The sequence below is a fragment of the Carlito syrichta genome, unplaced genomic scaffold (assembly GCF_000164805.1).
Source record: "Carlito syrichta isolate Samal-C Ts95f unplaced genomic scaffold, Tarsius_syrichta-2.0.1 Scaffold306837, whole genome shotgun sequence".
NCBI lineage: Eukaryota > Metazoa > Chordata > Mammalia > Primates > Tarsiidae > Carlito > Carlito syrichta.
In genome coordinates this window covers 396591-412489 of record NW_007250933.1, presented here as the reverse complement: position 1 = coordinate 412489, position 15899 = coordinate 396591, and the positions used below count along the sequence as shown (strand labels likewise).

General features: G+C 42.7%; 1 protein-coding gene across 1 annotated transcript in view; it reads left to right on the top strand.

Annotated features, from left to right (window-relative positions):
- Nucleotides 1-10564, top strand: part of VPS45 (vacuolar protein sorting 45 homolog) — a 70876-nt gene extending 60312 nt beyond the window's left edge. The window contains exon 15 of the mRNA XM_008063439.2: nt 9923-10564. Within this exon, the coding sequence (XP_008061630.2) occupies nt 9923-10010 (88 nt within the window). The 3' untranslated portion in view covers nt 10011-10564. The remainder of the gene's footprint in view (nt 1-9922) is intronic.
- The last annotated feature ends 5335 nt before the right edge of the window (nt 10565-15899 follow it).

Genomic DNA, 15899 nt, shown 5'->3' with positions numbered 1-15899 from the left:
AGTTGCTGCTGATTCTTTCTTTTTTTTATTTTTGAATCAGGGTCTCATTTTGTTGTCCAGGCTAGAGTGAAGTGGCATGATCTTGGCTCACCATAGCTTTGACCTCCTGGGCTCAGAGAATCCTTCTGCCTCAACCCCCTGAGTAGCTGGGACTATAGGCATGCTCCACCACGCCAGAATTTAAAATTATCAATTTAGGTCGGGTATGGTGACGCACACCTATAATCCCAGCATTTTGGAGACTGAGGTAGGAGGATTGCTTGAGGCCAGGAGTAAAAGAACAGCCTGGGCAACATAGCAAGACATTACCTCTACAAAAAAATCAAAAAAATTAGCCAGGTGTGATGGCATGCACCTATAGTCCCAGCTACATGGGAGGCTGAAGTGGAAGGATCACCTGAGCCCAAGAAGTTGAGGCTGTGGTGAGCCATGAGTGTGCCACTGCACTCCAGCCTGGGTAACAGAGTGAACCTCTGACTCAAAATATAAATAAAGAATTTATAAATAAAAAAATTAAGTTCAAATAAAAAGTATCCATTTATATGGGGAAGATTGGTTAAAAAGCAGTTTACCTCAACCCTGATAAAGAGAAAGATGAAAGAAATAGATTAACAGTGTGAAGTTTAACGAAGATACCAGCTGTGCATGGTGTCTCATGCCTGTAATCCTAGCACTTTGGGAAGCTGAGGCAGGAGGATGGCCTGAGCCCAGGAGTTTGAGACCATCCTGGGCAACATGAGGAGACCTTGTCTTGAAGAAAGATGATAGGTGGGTAGATAGATGATAAATAGATAATTGTGGTGGCATGTGCCTGTAGTCCCAGCTACTCAGAAGGCTGAGGTGGTCGAGGTTGTGGTCAAGGCTGTGGTGAACCATGATCATGCTACTGCCCTCCATTGTGTGTGACAGAGTAAGACTCCAACTCAAAAAATTAAAATTAAAAAGAGATAAATAGAGCTGGGCTCGGTGGCTCAGCCTGTAATCCCGTGCCTTTGGGAGGCTGAGGTGAGTGGATTGCCTGAGCCCGTGGGTTCGAGACCCGCCTGGGCAGCGAGACCTCATCTCTACAATAAATCAAAAAACCAGCCGGGTGTGGTAGCACATGCCTGTAATTCCGGCTACTTGGAAGGCTGAGGCGGAAGGATTGCCGGAGCCCAGCAGGTCAAGACTGTGGTGGCCGGGAGCGGCCACTGCACTCCAGTCTGGGCGACAGAGTGAGACTCCAAAAAAAAAAAAAAAAAAAAGAGATAAATAAATGAGACAAATAGAGACAAGAGTCAGAGAGGTAGATGCTGTCTGGTCGAAGCAGCCTTCCACCAACTCCAGGCTCTTACGGGGCCCTGATCTCCTTCTTATATTGGTTCAGTAATAGACGCCCCTGCCCCCAGTACCATATAATAATAAGCATTTTTCTTTTGCGTGAGCTAGTTTGAATGAATTTCTCAAATCGAGGATGTTGATTTATGGGAAAATGTTGTAGAGAAGGAAAGAAAGTGTTATTTTCTCTCTCACAAGTCTGTAAGGTATGCCTTTTTGTATAGTATGTAAGATCCAATACAGTATTTGCATATTTGTTTCAGGACTTGTGTAAAACAAACAAAAGTTAAAAATGGAAGGAAAAGCTCAAACATGCTAACTCTGTGTAGTGAGACCAAAGAGGCCCATTATTTCCTATATCATCTATATTTGTTTTTTATGATCAAGAAAATGTAAATGTTGTACGAATTTTTTCTTTTTCTTTTTCTTTAGCTGGAGTTTCACTCTGTCCCCTAGGCTGAAATGCAGTGCGTCACTCACGGCCACCACAGCCTCAACCTGCTGGCCTCAGGCGATCCTTCCACCTCAGCCTTCCACGTGCCGGAACCACAAACACACACCACCACACCCAGCTAATTTTTTGATTTATTGTGGAGATGAGGTCTCATCAAGTTGCCCACGCAAGTCTCAAACCTCTGGGCTCAGGCAGTCCTCCCACCTCAGCCTCCCAAAGTGCTGGGATTATAGATGTGAGCCACCGCACCCGGACCGTTCTACTAATTTTAAAAAGTCATTGATTGGATGCCACTGGAATTATTTAAATAGTAAAGTCTCAAGTTGATTATCCTCAGCAAAGCCCTGAGTTGTCATTCCCCTGCCAAAACTGAACAGGAGCACCTCCTCCAAATGAATGACACATCCTTCAGGACACACATTCTTTCCCTAAGGTTATCATTAGAACTTCCGGGCCTCAGTGGGACCTGTTTCTAGTAAATCACCGTTTGGTGCCCTTTGGTCCTGTAAGAAGCAGTGTAGCATAGCAACTGAGAGTATGGGCTTCAGTGCCAGATGACCTGGTTTAAATCCCAGTTTTGCCACATGTTCACTTATACAATCTAAAGCCAATTAGTTAACCTCTTTGTGCCTCAGCTTTTTCAACTGTAAAGTGGAGGTTCTGGCCGGGCACAGTGGCTCACACCTATAATCCCAGCATTTTAGGAGGCTGAGGCAGGAGGATTGCTTGAGCCCAGGAGTTCAAGACCAGCTTCGGCAACAATATGAGACCTCATCTCTACAAAAAATCAAAAAATTAGCTGTGAATGGTGGCATGTGCCTGTAGTCCCAGCTACTCAGTAGGCTGAGGCAAAAGGATCACCTGAGCCCAGGAGGACGAAGACTGTGGTGAACATTGAGCATGTCACTGCACGCCAGCTTGTCACTCATAGCTCATTCAAACCATTGTTGTGATGATTACATGATATATGCAAAATGCTTAGAAGAGATCTGGCAGAGGGTGTGCACTCAATAGATAACTATTAGCTGCTGCCATTGTTATTACTTTTACATTTGTTGGAGGTAAAGTAAAGACTGGGTATTCATCACCACCACCTCGGTCATCACTCTTACTTCCAAATCACTTGCTTTAAATCCCTTACTTTAACATGATTCAAGGGCAAAATTATATTATTATCCCAACTGGGAATATACTGAGGCGGTGATAAAATTTACTGTGAAAGTAAATACCAGATGACCTTTGTGGTCTATGAGGAGAAAAATTTTGAGTAGTTTAGGTTCCATTTGTGCTCATATAAAATTTCTCCTTTGAGACACCAGAGTCTGTACCTCTGTTATTAAAAGACCTGCCAAGAGTCTTCAGCATTCATGGTTGCTACAGCTGGGTTATTTGGGGCTATGTTTCTTGCTTTTTTTTTTTTTAATTGTGATCATCATTCTACTCCTGTGGTTGTGGTTGCTCTGACAAATTGACAGTCTTGAATGTTCCCAGTGGTGAGAAAGCACATCTGTAGCTCTTTATTCTCAGATGATAAGCTCCTTTCAGACCTCTGTGTGACTGGTATTACAGGCACTTCTGCCCCCGAGGAGTCCATCTTCTACCCCGTGGGCCATGAGGGTAATTTCTTTCTTTCACTTCACGATATTCCAATGAATGAAATATACCAATGCTGGAGACACGCAGGATCTCATCGTTTGCTTTTTTGTCCTGTTTTTCTCAATAGGAGAGGAGATAGGGCCAAGGCCTTCTGTTGGTTTCTTTGTTTTGTTTTGCTTATTTTTTTAAGTGGGGTGTCTCTAAGGTAGAAGTGGGACGGAACAGCTACATTTTTAAATAGGCAATTACATCATTTGTAAGCAAGTGTCATAGGGTAAAGTAGACTCAGGGGAACTGGTTATAACCAAGAAACTATTTTATACCTTAATTCGGTGTATTTCAAGGGTCATTCTATAGAAAATTTATTTGGGGAGATGTTGATAGGTATTCTATTTTTAAAAGGGTTCTGTAACCAACTAAATTTGGAAAACACTCTGTCCCTCTCTTGGAAAGCCAATATTCATTAGCAAATGAAAGAGTCTGAGAAATTATAGAATAAAGAAATGTACTCAGCTTTTGTGTTTTTAATTGTATTTTAATATAATATTTGATTTTTATAAAAGGATGTGTGTAGCACATAAGTTAGAAAGTATAATAATGTAATGAACACCCTTGAGCCCTTCACCTAACCCAAGGACTAGAAAATTGCCCATAATATTATATTGCTCATCTCCCACAAGTAAGTGCTGTCCTAAATATTGTGTTTAATTCCCTTGCTTTGATGGAGGAAGAATGTATTTTTATCACTTATCTGTGTATTTCTAAACAATATGTCGTTTAGTTTTGCTTGTTATTGGGCTTTATTAAAATGTCACCATACTTTTTTCACTCAGCATTGCTTCTAAGTTTCATGTATCTTGTTGCATGTAATCTTGTCCATTTTTGGTGCTATGTAATATTCCATTATGTGACCATATTAAGTTTACTTCCCCATTCACCTGAGGGCTTTGTTTTTACTATTACTATTGCTCCGCTCAAGAAGCAACAAGAAGAAAATGTGAACCCAAAAAAGTGACAGAATATTATGACTATATTGTTAGGAGCAAGAGGGAGGCTATTTATTGAGTGGCTGCTTTATACAATGTGCTCTTCAAGGCCGAAGCTAAGATATAAAGATAAATAAGATACTCCTATTTTCGGTGATCTTATGGTCCAGTGGGGGTGTCAGACAGTTCTATATTTCTCAGATTAGGATATGATTAGTCCCAAGGACTGACAGCACAAAGCAAACATGACAAATCTCTTGGAGTACCATTTTCTTGTCATTTAGAGGGATGTACATGGGTAGAATTAAATAATCTGATATTACCTTAAAATACATTTATGTCATTGAAAAGGTCTTTTATGAAAAGTAATGTAAAATTATTATTCTTTTTTTGTTTGTTTGTTTGAGTCACTGTTTCACTCTGTTGCCCAGGCTGGAGGGCAGTGGCACAATCATAGCTCACTGTAGCTTTGGCCTCCCAAGCTCAGGCAATCCTTCCACCTCTGCCTCCCAAGTATCTGGAACTATAAGCATGCACCACCACACCTGGCTAAATATTTTTTATGTTATTTTTTTTGTAGAGATGGGGTCTCACTGTGTTACCCAGGCTAGTCTCAAACTCCTGGACTCAAGAGATCCTCCCGCTTCAGCCTTCCAAAGTGCTGGAATTATAGGCGTGAGCCACTGCATCCAGCCGTAATATTAATTTTTAAAACAAAATACTTGAACTCAAAGAAAGATGTAAGCTGGTATGCCAATCTGGACTACCCTCTCAGGACAAATACATTCATTCTCTTCTGTTATTAGGGGTTCTTAGGTATGAAATTTTGAGAAGTGTTAATGCATATAAATTAAATAAAATGTATACTAAATAGAAATAATTACTCCTGACAGAGTAATCAGGAAATGCTACACACAGAGGAGATGGCATTTGAACTACACCTTAAAGGATAAGTAGGATTTCCATAGAAAGAAAGAACGGTTAGGGCTGAGAAAACAGCAAAATTAAGGACAGGAGCAAGATTTTTTTTAAAAAGGCACAGCATGTTTAAGAAATAAAGAGAAGTTCTTTATGAGTAAAGTACCTCCTGTGGGGAGCAAGATGGTCTCTGTGTGTGAGATTCCTGGTACTTCCAGACACAGGTGCTGAATGCCAGCCTTTTCCCTTGCTCTTGATGAAGTTGCCGTTAGATATTTAGGAAAAGTTTAGCATATCTGATGACATTTAAAGGGGGGTCTTAACTTCTTTAAAAACATGTGACTCAACATCTGTATACTGAGGGTACACAAGAAGAAGTTCGTGCTCAAGGGGTGCACTAGCTGGCAGGAGAGCCCACAGCTCCCGTCGTTCCCACAGCTCCCACTGCCGTTCCTGCCCACTGCTTCCGCCCTTTCTCTGGATGAGTGCTCCCAGGTGCTGCCAGCCCTTCCACTTGGGCACCGGAGCCCGTCCCCATCACCCACTCCAGGGCATCACTCCAAACTTGCTCTCTTTTCTTGCCTGAATTTTTTTTTTCAACTCTGTTGGCTCATTCATAGAAGCATAGAAACATTTTTCCCATCTTTAAAAACCTTCTCTTGGCTGAGTGCAGTGGCTCATAATCCCAGCACTTTGGGAGGCCAAGACAGGAGGATCGCTTGAGCCTGGGAGTTTGAGACGGACCTGAGCAACAAAGCAAGACCTCGTCTCTACAAAAAAAAAAAAGGAAATTAGCCAGACATGGTAGTGTATGCCTGTAGTCCCAGCTATTCAGGAACCTGAGGCAGGATTGCCTGAGCCCAGGAGATCCAGGCTGCAGTGAACTGTGATTGTGCTGCAGCATTCCAGCCTGGGTGACAGTACGACTCCAACGAAACAAAAACAAACCACAACAAAGAAAAAACCTTTTCTTGACTCCCTTTCTCGTTGCAGATTCCATTTAATGTCCTTGTTCTTTTTTTTTTTTAATTTGTAGACAAAGAAATTGCAGCACAATATATTTGCAAGTTATGGAAGAATGAGCACACAACCCTAAGCGGAAGGCAGTGCAGTTAAGGAAAGCTTCCGAGAGGAGCAGTAGTGTGAGAGCTGGGTTTTAAGAAGTGTCGTTCCATGAGACAAAGTGTGGGAGGGACAGGACAGCCTTCGAGGCAGAAGGGATAGTATGTGCAAGAGCAAAGAGACACAAAGCACAGCAGTGGGATTGCAAGGACAGGCGAGGAGAGTTCACAGTGTTTCCAGCTATTAACATGTTTGTCTTCTGCTCCCCCCTCGCCCACGCTCATGCTCCAGCACCTCCAGCTACGGGTTTGACTGAACTTAGAACCGTATCACGCTATCAAAGCAACTATCTAAAAACTGAAGTGGTTTTTCTCCTTATTTCCTAAAAGGCTTTTTCTATTTTTTTGCTCTCCATAGATTCTTTTTATTTTTTTCACTGTTCAGATTCTAAGTTCTCTTCATGTCTTTGGTACAAGAAACTCATATGTAATTATCTGTGAAGATAGTGAAAAAAGAGGAAGATATACCTTTAATTTAAATATATATATTATATGTATATGTATGTACACACACACACCCCCCCCCATACACATAGAGTAGATCTTTGTTCAGAAACACAGTTGTTTAGCTGAATTATTTCGGTAATTGATATTTTTAATCTTATAGCTGTTGGTCTCTAGTCCCTTACCATAGATTTAAAAGTAAGGAAACCTGCTTTTCAGTGAGTGACTCAAGACTTTTTGAGGTTGACTTTTTAAAATCAGAATCGGGGTCCTGCTTTCTCCACCCACCTTCCTCCTATCCACAGAGTTGGAAGTGTCCTTGATGACAGCACAAACTGAAAAAAGCAATAGCATTAACCACTCAGTTAGTTCCTGGTATTGTCTCTGTTGATACCGCGTCTCATTGAGTTGTGATTGTGTGTCTGTCTCTGACTGAAAGCCCCCTAAGGTAGGAATCATAACAGGTATTCATTCATACACCTATTAAAAGTATAGTTCATAATGACTGCCTTTATGTTGGATTGAATTGAATTAGACTATAGCACCAAGGGAGAGGGGGATTTTGAGTTTACTTTTTAAGTGAAATTGATTTAAAACAAATCTAGAAAGAAAAATTATGTGTTTGTTTTGTTTTTAAACATAGTCTAAATTTTGGGTACAGCTACCAATATGTTCATTGCCCATAATTTTCAAGCATTCTGAGCAATGACTCATCCGAGTCCCCAAATAGGTATATTTCTAAAAGTCACAGTGGCCCTCGGAGACAAAATTAGGCTTGGGAAATATAAATGGTAAGTGTTTTCTCATTGCAGTTAGGAATGTGGGGTCTTGCTGATATACAGAGGAGGATCTACAAGTTATTTTTTTCCTTTGTGGCAGAAAGGAAGAAACGAAGCAAAGATCCATCCCCTGATAAGTTCCTACAGGCTTCCCACACATTGTTTCATTCCTAGTAGAAGTCACTAAGACTTGTTGTGTTATCTTCTTAAAAAGCAAGGCTACCTAATTTCCTAGCACTTGTTTTCTGACCTCCAAAGGTCTCCAGTTCAACTGGCCAAAAAGCCAGGCCAGACAGAGGCGTCTGTATTTCAGCAGAGGAACAAATGGACTTGGCTTTGACTCCTTTCCCTCTCGCTGCACAGTTTTGTTTCTTTTGCAAAGAAGTTTGGAATTTAAATCCTCCAGGTTCAGGATCTTTCCATCTAAAACTGGAAAACAATGTACCTCGTCATGTTCCCAACTGTCTCTCTATTAAAGACCTGTCTCTTCTGAGAGTCAGTCCTGAGCATCCGAATAACCCCGTGTTAGAGAGAAGGCTGTCTTGCCAAAGGTTGGCTATTTGATTAATTTGTCTATTCAGCATACTTTTATTGGGTACCCCACCCTAGGGAACTCACATTCTAGTTTGGCAACAATAATATATACAGCACACAGTTAATAATACCACGCTGAAATAGCAGTGAGACAAAAACGATAATAGTGATGGGAGTGATTAGTTCAGCATAGAAGGAACTGAGAGGGCTTTGCAGGAAAGGTGACTTTTAATCCTTAGCCATCAAGAATGAGACATCATGAGACAGAGAAGGGGTAGCCTTACTTTTCAGACACAGGATATAGGATGAGTAACCACATGATGGTGTGAAAGCTCAGGATGTGTTTAGAGAACCGTGAACTATTGGGCATGGCTGCCACATAGGCTGCACCGGGAGAGGCAGGTCCCGACAAGTGTTAGGCAGACTGCACAATGCTGAACCTTGGAACCTGGGTTCAAATCCCAGCTGAATTGCCTTCTGTGACCTTGGCAAGTCACTTAACCTCCCTGTGGCATGGTTTCATCTTTTTTTTTATTTTTATTTTTTGAGTTGGAGTCACAGCCACTGCAGCCTCTATCTGCTGGGCTCAGATGATCCTTCCACCTCAGCCTTCCAGTAGCTGGAACTACAGGCACGCGCCACCATGCCTGGCTAATTTTTTTATTTATTGTAGAGATGAGGTCTCACCAAGTTGCCCAGGCTGGTCTCGAACTCATGAGCTCAGGCAATCCTCTTACCTCAGCCTCCCAGAGTGCTGGGATTATAGACGTGAACCACACCTGGCCAGTTTCATCATTTAAAAAATAAAGATAATAGTAGCATCTATCTGTATATATCTATATATACATATACACATATGGTTTTAGACAGTTCTCAGAACAAAATAAATACAAGTATTAATTATTATTAGGCCACATTTTGAAGGGCCTTAAACTTTAATATGCACATTTTTCTGTAAGTAAAAGAAAGGTTTTAAAGCAGAAGAGGGGAGAGAGTATGCAACAGAATCTAATCTGTACTTAGAAAAGTAATTCTGGTGCTACTTTGGAGAGTTGATTGGATAAGGAAGAGACTAGACACACAATGCAAGTTCTGGACCATTTCAAGAGCATAGATAAGGGGTACTGATATAACATGGTCCTGAGTTAATATGGTGGCCTTGCCCTTAAAGATTCTGGGTTCCTAAACAGAAATTTCAAACTTGATGTCATAGTCTTAATAGGTCTTACTAGTTTAATTCTAAAAACCTGCAGCAGCCAGGCACAGTGGTTCAAGCCTATAATCCCAGCACTTTGGGAGGCCGAGGCGAGAGAATTGCCTGAGCCTGAGAGTTCGAGACCAGCCTGGGTAACTTGGCGAGACCTCATCTCTACAATAAATGAAAAAATTAGCTGGGTGTGGTATCGCACTCCTGTAGTTCCAGCTACTTGGAAGGCTGAGGTGGAAGGATCGCCTGAGCCCCGCAGGTGGAGGTTACGGTGGCCAGGAGCGGCCACTGCACTCCAGTCTGGGCCATGGAATGAGACTCCAACTCAAAATAAATAAATAAATAAAACCCCACAGTGAGGACCCTGGGGAAGAGGACGCATGGCTCTCCTAATCTAAACATTTTAGTGTTCAGCTGATGCTGCTGTTCTACACGTCACATCAGACCAGCGCTTTGTGCATACTCATCCTGGTATCTTTCCATCTGGTTAGATGTCAGGAGCAAGATATTCTATCTGGGGAGATGATTCTGTTTTTCCTTTAAGTAACCTCAAATCTACTTGTCAGTTTCCTAGAGGAAGTTCTGGCTTCTGGACTGCACAGCCGAAGCAAGGAAAGCTCTCAGGCCACATCAAGGTCAGCAAGCCGAAGATGAAGCGGTGACGGAGACAGGGAGGATGGCACAGCTTTCCCCACTAAGCGGTGGCGGAGAGGGACTTTGGGTCTGTGCTTGTTGTCATAACTCATCTCCAGGTGGCCCGCTGATTCCTGAACTGCTGGCACAGACACCAAGATGTCCACTGATGCACTAAAAATAAGTTTGAGCCCACCCCAACCCACTTTTCTTGTGGTTTCTGTATTGAATAAGCAGATGTATTCTGTGTGTATTTGATAGCACAATCAGTTTTCAGTTTCTCATGAGTATTGTTGGGATCTTATCTGGGGAACTGTTTATCAGAGCCTTGAGGGGTTTTCAAAGTGACCATATGATGCACAGGCCATGTATCAACACTCCTGATTTCCTTTCTCTTCCCTCGACCTTTTTACTTTTCATTAACTACATTCCTGGACTCTCACTTAAGAGTTTCATTTCTGAAACATACCATGTTTCCTTAGAGAGCCATCCAAACGTTGTTCCTACACTGCGATTTTCTGTGGCACTGAGAAACCATGTATGACTACAATAAAAATCCATTTTGTGAGAAGGGATGAGTGACTTGGTTTTATTTCTTTGGGGTTGATTTATGGGAATTCATGAGGTGGTGCATAGCTAGCTTTACACCAAACCTAATGAAGGTATTGCCTCTTTCCAAAGCATAAAGTATGTCAAGGCAAATAAATCCTGGCATCAAGTTCACCTCTCTTGAAAGCAGTAAAAAGTAATGGCATTGGCCCCACATATTTAAATTTAAAAATTTTTTAAAAGAAAGTAATGTTATCATTCATGCCAGGAAATTAAGGCATCCTCAAATCATCATAGCAAAAATACCACAGCACAATCCCTCCCTGGTTCTCTGTAGTTTTTTTTTAACCTACCTTAGATGTTGATAAATATTCTCTAGTGTCAGCCTAGAGTCAAATCTATGTCCCATTTGTGTGGCTTTGAGAATATTATTTCGTCTCTTTTGGCTCACATTTCTCATTCATAAAATAGTCCCTTCCACTGGGGCCCAGTACTTGGGAGGATTGCCTGAGTCCAGGAGTTCAAGACTAGCCAGAGAAACACAGTGAGACCCCATCTCGACAAAAAAAAAAAAAAAAGCAAAAAATTAGCGGGGAGTGGTGGCATGTGGCTATAGTCCCAGCTATCAGGAGGCTGAGGCAGAAGGATTACTGAGCCCAGGAGGTTGAGGCTACAGTGAACCTTGATTGTGCCACTGAACCCTAGCCTGGGCAAACAGAGTGAGACTCCAACTCTAAATAAATAAATAAATAAATAGTACCTTCCCCATAGGATTTTAATAATTAGATGAGATGAAATAATACATGTAAAGTGCTACAACATTGTCTGGTGCATCAATACAATTTGACTGATAAGAGTAAATAATACTGATTCCTGTCTCCAAGTTGGGAATACAGAATTACTATATAAAATGGTAGGAATCCTGTCAGTCCTGCCACTGCACTAATCAGCGGTTCAAGAGATAAAGGGAAAAATTGAAAGGGCATCCTTTGCATCTCCCTTTCCTCCATGCTTCCCAGCTCTCAGCTGTTGTTTCTTTACACACACTCATGAGGAGCCCTAAGGCTCTACGTCAGGGTGTCCAACCTTTTGGCTTCCCTGGGCTGCAAGTAAAGAGTTACTGTCTTGGGCCACACATAAATTATATAATATCATTAGTATATATATACATAATAAGACTTCTTTTTATATTATTATAAAGTTCAGAAAAATATGAACAATATAAAACAAGTGGGATGTTTGACCTTATTTTTATAGAACTAATCTGTCAATGTCTGGTTCTATGGAAGTGGTTGCAATTCTTAGTGCGTTCTCAAAGTGCTCGTTAGAAATGTTTGTTCGAATTTTGCTCTTCGTGTGCTTCCTAACTGAAACAGCTGCTCACAAATGTATGCACTGCCAAAAAGCAATGTCATGAATAAGGAAGGATTGTGAATGTCAAAAACGGAACTGCCTATAGGGTCATGAAGAAAATAAATGCTAAAAAACAAATGATGTTAAAAGAGTTTGTGAGGCCGCATGTAGCCCATGACCACGGGTTGGACATACCTGATCTATAGTATAGTGGAGATCCAAGTTGTTTTCTTTATTTCATTTGCGTTTTGTGGGTCCCTCCAGGTACATTTTTTTTCTCATTCTTCGTTTATTTTTATTTTGTTTTTTTGAATCAGAGTCTCACTCTGTCACCAAGGCTGGAATGCAGTGGCACACTCACGGCCACCCCAGCATTGGCCTGCTGGGCTCCAGCCGTCTTTCAGCCTCAGCCTTTCAAGTAGCCGGAACTACAGATGCATGCTACCATGCCTGGCTAATTTTTTTTTTTTGGGAATATATTGTAGATCTCACCAAGTTGCCCAGGCTGGACTCGAACCTCTGGACTCAGGCAATTCTCTCACCTCAGCCTCCCAAAGTGCTGGGATTACAGGTTTGAGCCACTATGCCTGGCCTAATTCTTCATTTTTTATAAGTCTTTGAGATAGCCTGCGCTTGGGGAGGCAGTATTTTAAATGCAGCATCTCATAAGTTATAAGTCTTTTCAAACAAACAGAAATTTCCCTCCTCCAAGCAGATATACCTTGGATTCCTTTCTTATAGGCCAGATAACTCTGTGGAATAAAAAGAGTAAGAACAGAGACCTTTTTTATATTCTCCTCATTGTCCACCTACTTGAATTGTGCCTACTCAACTAACAAGATCAGGCCAGGCGTGGTGCTCATGCCTGTTATACCAGACTTTGGGAGGCCAAGGTGGGAGGACTGCTTGAGCCCAGGAGTTCAAGACCAGCCTAGCCTGGGCAACATAGCAAGACCTCGTCGCTACAAAAAAAAAAAAAAATCAAAGAATTAGCCAAGCATGCTGGCATGCACCTGTAGTCTCAGCTACTCGGGAGACTGAGGTGGATCACCTAACCCCAGGAAGTTAAGGCTTCAGTGATCGTGCCACTGCACTCCAGCCTGAGCAACAGAGTGAGACCCCCAACCCCCCCCAAAAAAAATCAACTAACAAGATCAGGAAGTCTAAGAAATGAGCCTTACCCTCAGGTGCTTGATGCCAGAAGTTGGCATTTCTTTATTAAGAGTCAAAGACTCATTATAATTGTAAGATGTACACAGCTGATTCCATTATTACTAGCCCTTTTTCCCCCCTTTTAAAAACATCATTTTAATTAAACTCTTGTATGTTTTTAATAATCCTCTCCCCCACAGGTTGAAATGCCCTAATCAAAACCTCTATGTCCCATTTACAACAAGCCAAGGATATTTGTTTTTAACAACTGTTTTGTTTTGGGGTTTTTGTTTGGTTTTTTTTTTTTTTGAGTCAGGGTCTCAATCCACCACCCAGGCTGGAGTACATTGGCACACTCACGGCTGCTGGGCTCAGGCAATCCTTCCAGTCCAGGCTTCCAAGTAACTGGAACTACAGGAATGCACCACCACACCCGGCTAATTTTTTGATTTGTAGAGACAAGGTCTCACCATGTTGCCCCGACTGGTCTCAAGCCCGTGGGCTCAGGCAGTCCTCTAGCCTCAGCTTTCCAAAGTGCTGGGATTACAAACATGAGCCACTGCGCCTGGCGACAACTGTTTGGATAACAGATTCCACCCAGTAAACTTGCAAGCAGACAGTCACAAGTTTTTGTCTCTAATAGCGCCTTCTTTCTCCCTTAAGTGGAGTTACTTATAAAATATTCAGTTAAAGAATAAAGCTACTGGCGTGGTGCCTTATCCACATAATCTGAGAGGTAATCCCATCATGAGATTCTCCCAGTATCGTATCTCCAGCAAAGAGAGAAATTGGCCTGAGAGTTATTTTTGCGGTCTTTGTATGTGGTGGTGTCAATATCACTAGGGAAACACTATGAAAATGGATCGAGGAACCATAGGGTCTTACTCAGATTTCTCAAGGAAGCATTGGTCCTTGGTAAACAGTCCCACATATATCCCAGTCCAGGAGCCGTGAGGTTCCCCTGGTTAAAGAGAAATCAGCTTAAAGAACAAGCCAGGGGAAGTGGAAAGAGGACAAAGGATGAGAGGAAGTAGGAGCAGGACCACAGGATAGAGCAGTGCAGAGAGAGAGACAGAAAACGGCAGAGATTTATGTAACATCTTAAGGAGCAGACTCACAGGGAATGCTCTGCAGCCCACATGCATCTGCTCTGGAATCTGAAAATGACTTTGGAGGGTTTTGATTTCTTATCAGCCCCTCTGCCTGATGTTTCACAAAGCTCCAGACCTACCTGACCCAGCACACACAGGAGCCCGGTAGGTACCTGGCATATAGGAGACGCTCAAATACTTGTTGACTAATAAAAATTCCTGAGTGGGGCAAGTGATTGTTTACTTTTTCCCCATAAGCCAGAATCTATTAAAACTACAAATCAAACCAATCCTGTCTGCCTGACCAGATAGGATCGGGTCATCCCCTCAAAAGGTTGTGCAGGCTAGCTGCCTCACCAGGACATGGGGACATTTTGCTTCCTCACATATGAAGATGTCCTGGGTTCTTTTTTCATCACTTTTTAAACAGGAGGGGTGAGGAAAATGCAATGGTTTGGGAAATGTGGGGTGTGTGTGTGTGTGTGTGTGTGTGTGTGTGTGTGTGTGTGTGTGTGTTTGTGTGTACAAAGCCTAAACAGGAGACAGAAGACTAGAGTCAGCCTGGGTTCCAATTCCTTTAGCCAGTAACTTGTATAAACTTGGGCAAGTCTGCTAATTTGCAGGGCCCTGCTTCCTCACTTTCCAAATAGAAATATTAATACTTATTCTATGTATCTCACAAGGTGGCACTAAAGATATAAATGGCATTTAAGAGCATTTTGAAAGGATGAAGTTCTGTATCAGTCTAAAAGAGTGGAATTAATTGGTATGGACAATGGAAAGATATTGAGAGGAACATTCACGGATTAGGAGGAAAGGAGAGCTGGAACGGAATGGGAACCCTTCCTTCATGTGACAGATAAACACCCCCACCCCTCAAACCACACATTTAGCCAACACTTTCTTTAATCTTGAGACATCTCTGGGAAAAGGGTTTTTCTTGTTTCCTGCTCCTTTGTGTCGGGGTTTTTTTATTCATTTTGTGGTTCCTGCATGCCTATCATACGCCAGGCAATGTGTTTCTTAGCTTATTATTTCAAGATTAGCCTTGGAGGACAGCATATATCTTCAAAGGACTTTCCCACGTATCTCACGTATTCCCCAACGTTCCCTGTTGATGAAAATGGCAGTTCACTTTTTTTTTTTAGAAGGTAGGATTTATTAAGAAGACACAAGAGCTCCCACAGCGGGAGGGGACCTGAAAGAGGTTGCCCAGTTCACCATTGAGTAAGTGGAGGAATTCAGTGGCTTGACCAAAGGCCAGAGTGGTGATGCAACCAGCACCCAAACTTGGGTTTCCCGACCACCCCTCTTTGAAAGACATGAAGTTCCCGAGGTGTGTCCTGCAGGCTCCTAGGCAGACCTGGTGGGGGGGGGGATCCGCAGGGGCGCCCCCAATCAGGGCTCCTCTGAGTGTGAGCCTTTCCCTCTACTGGACTCCAGGGCTGCAGAGAGGTTGGGGTTTTTACTTGTCAGTGCCGCGGGGAAAGATCCCCAGGTCGTAGGAAGCGTAAGCCTCCCCCGGAACGTACATTTAAAGCCACCTGGGATCAGGGATCGGGGCTGCGGAGTCAGAGTCCCGTTCCTGCCCGCGCCGACACTGCGTGTCTGCAGATCCCTCGGCCTTTCTGAGTCTCACTTTTCTCCCGTAACATCCACCCGTCTTTAGGGCTGGCCTCCCGGGACCCAGATAAGGCCCGAGGCTCTCAACTGGCAGAAACGCGTGTTCACAGCGGCGTCTCTCCCGCCCCTGCCGCGGCGCGTC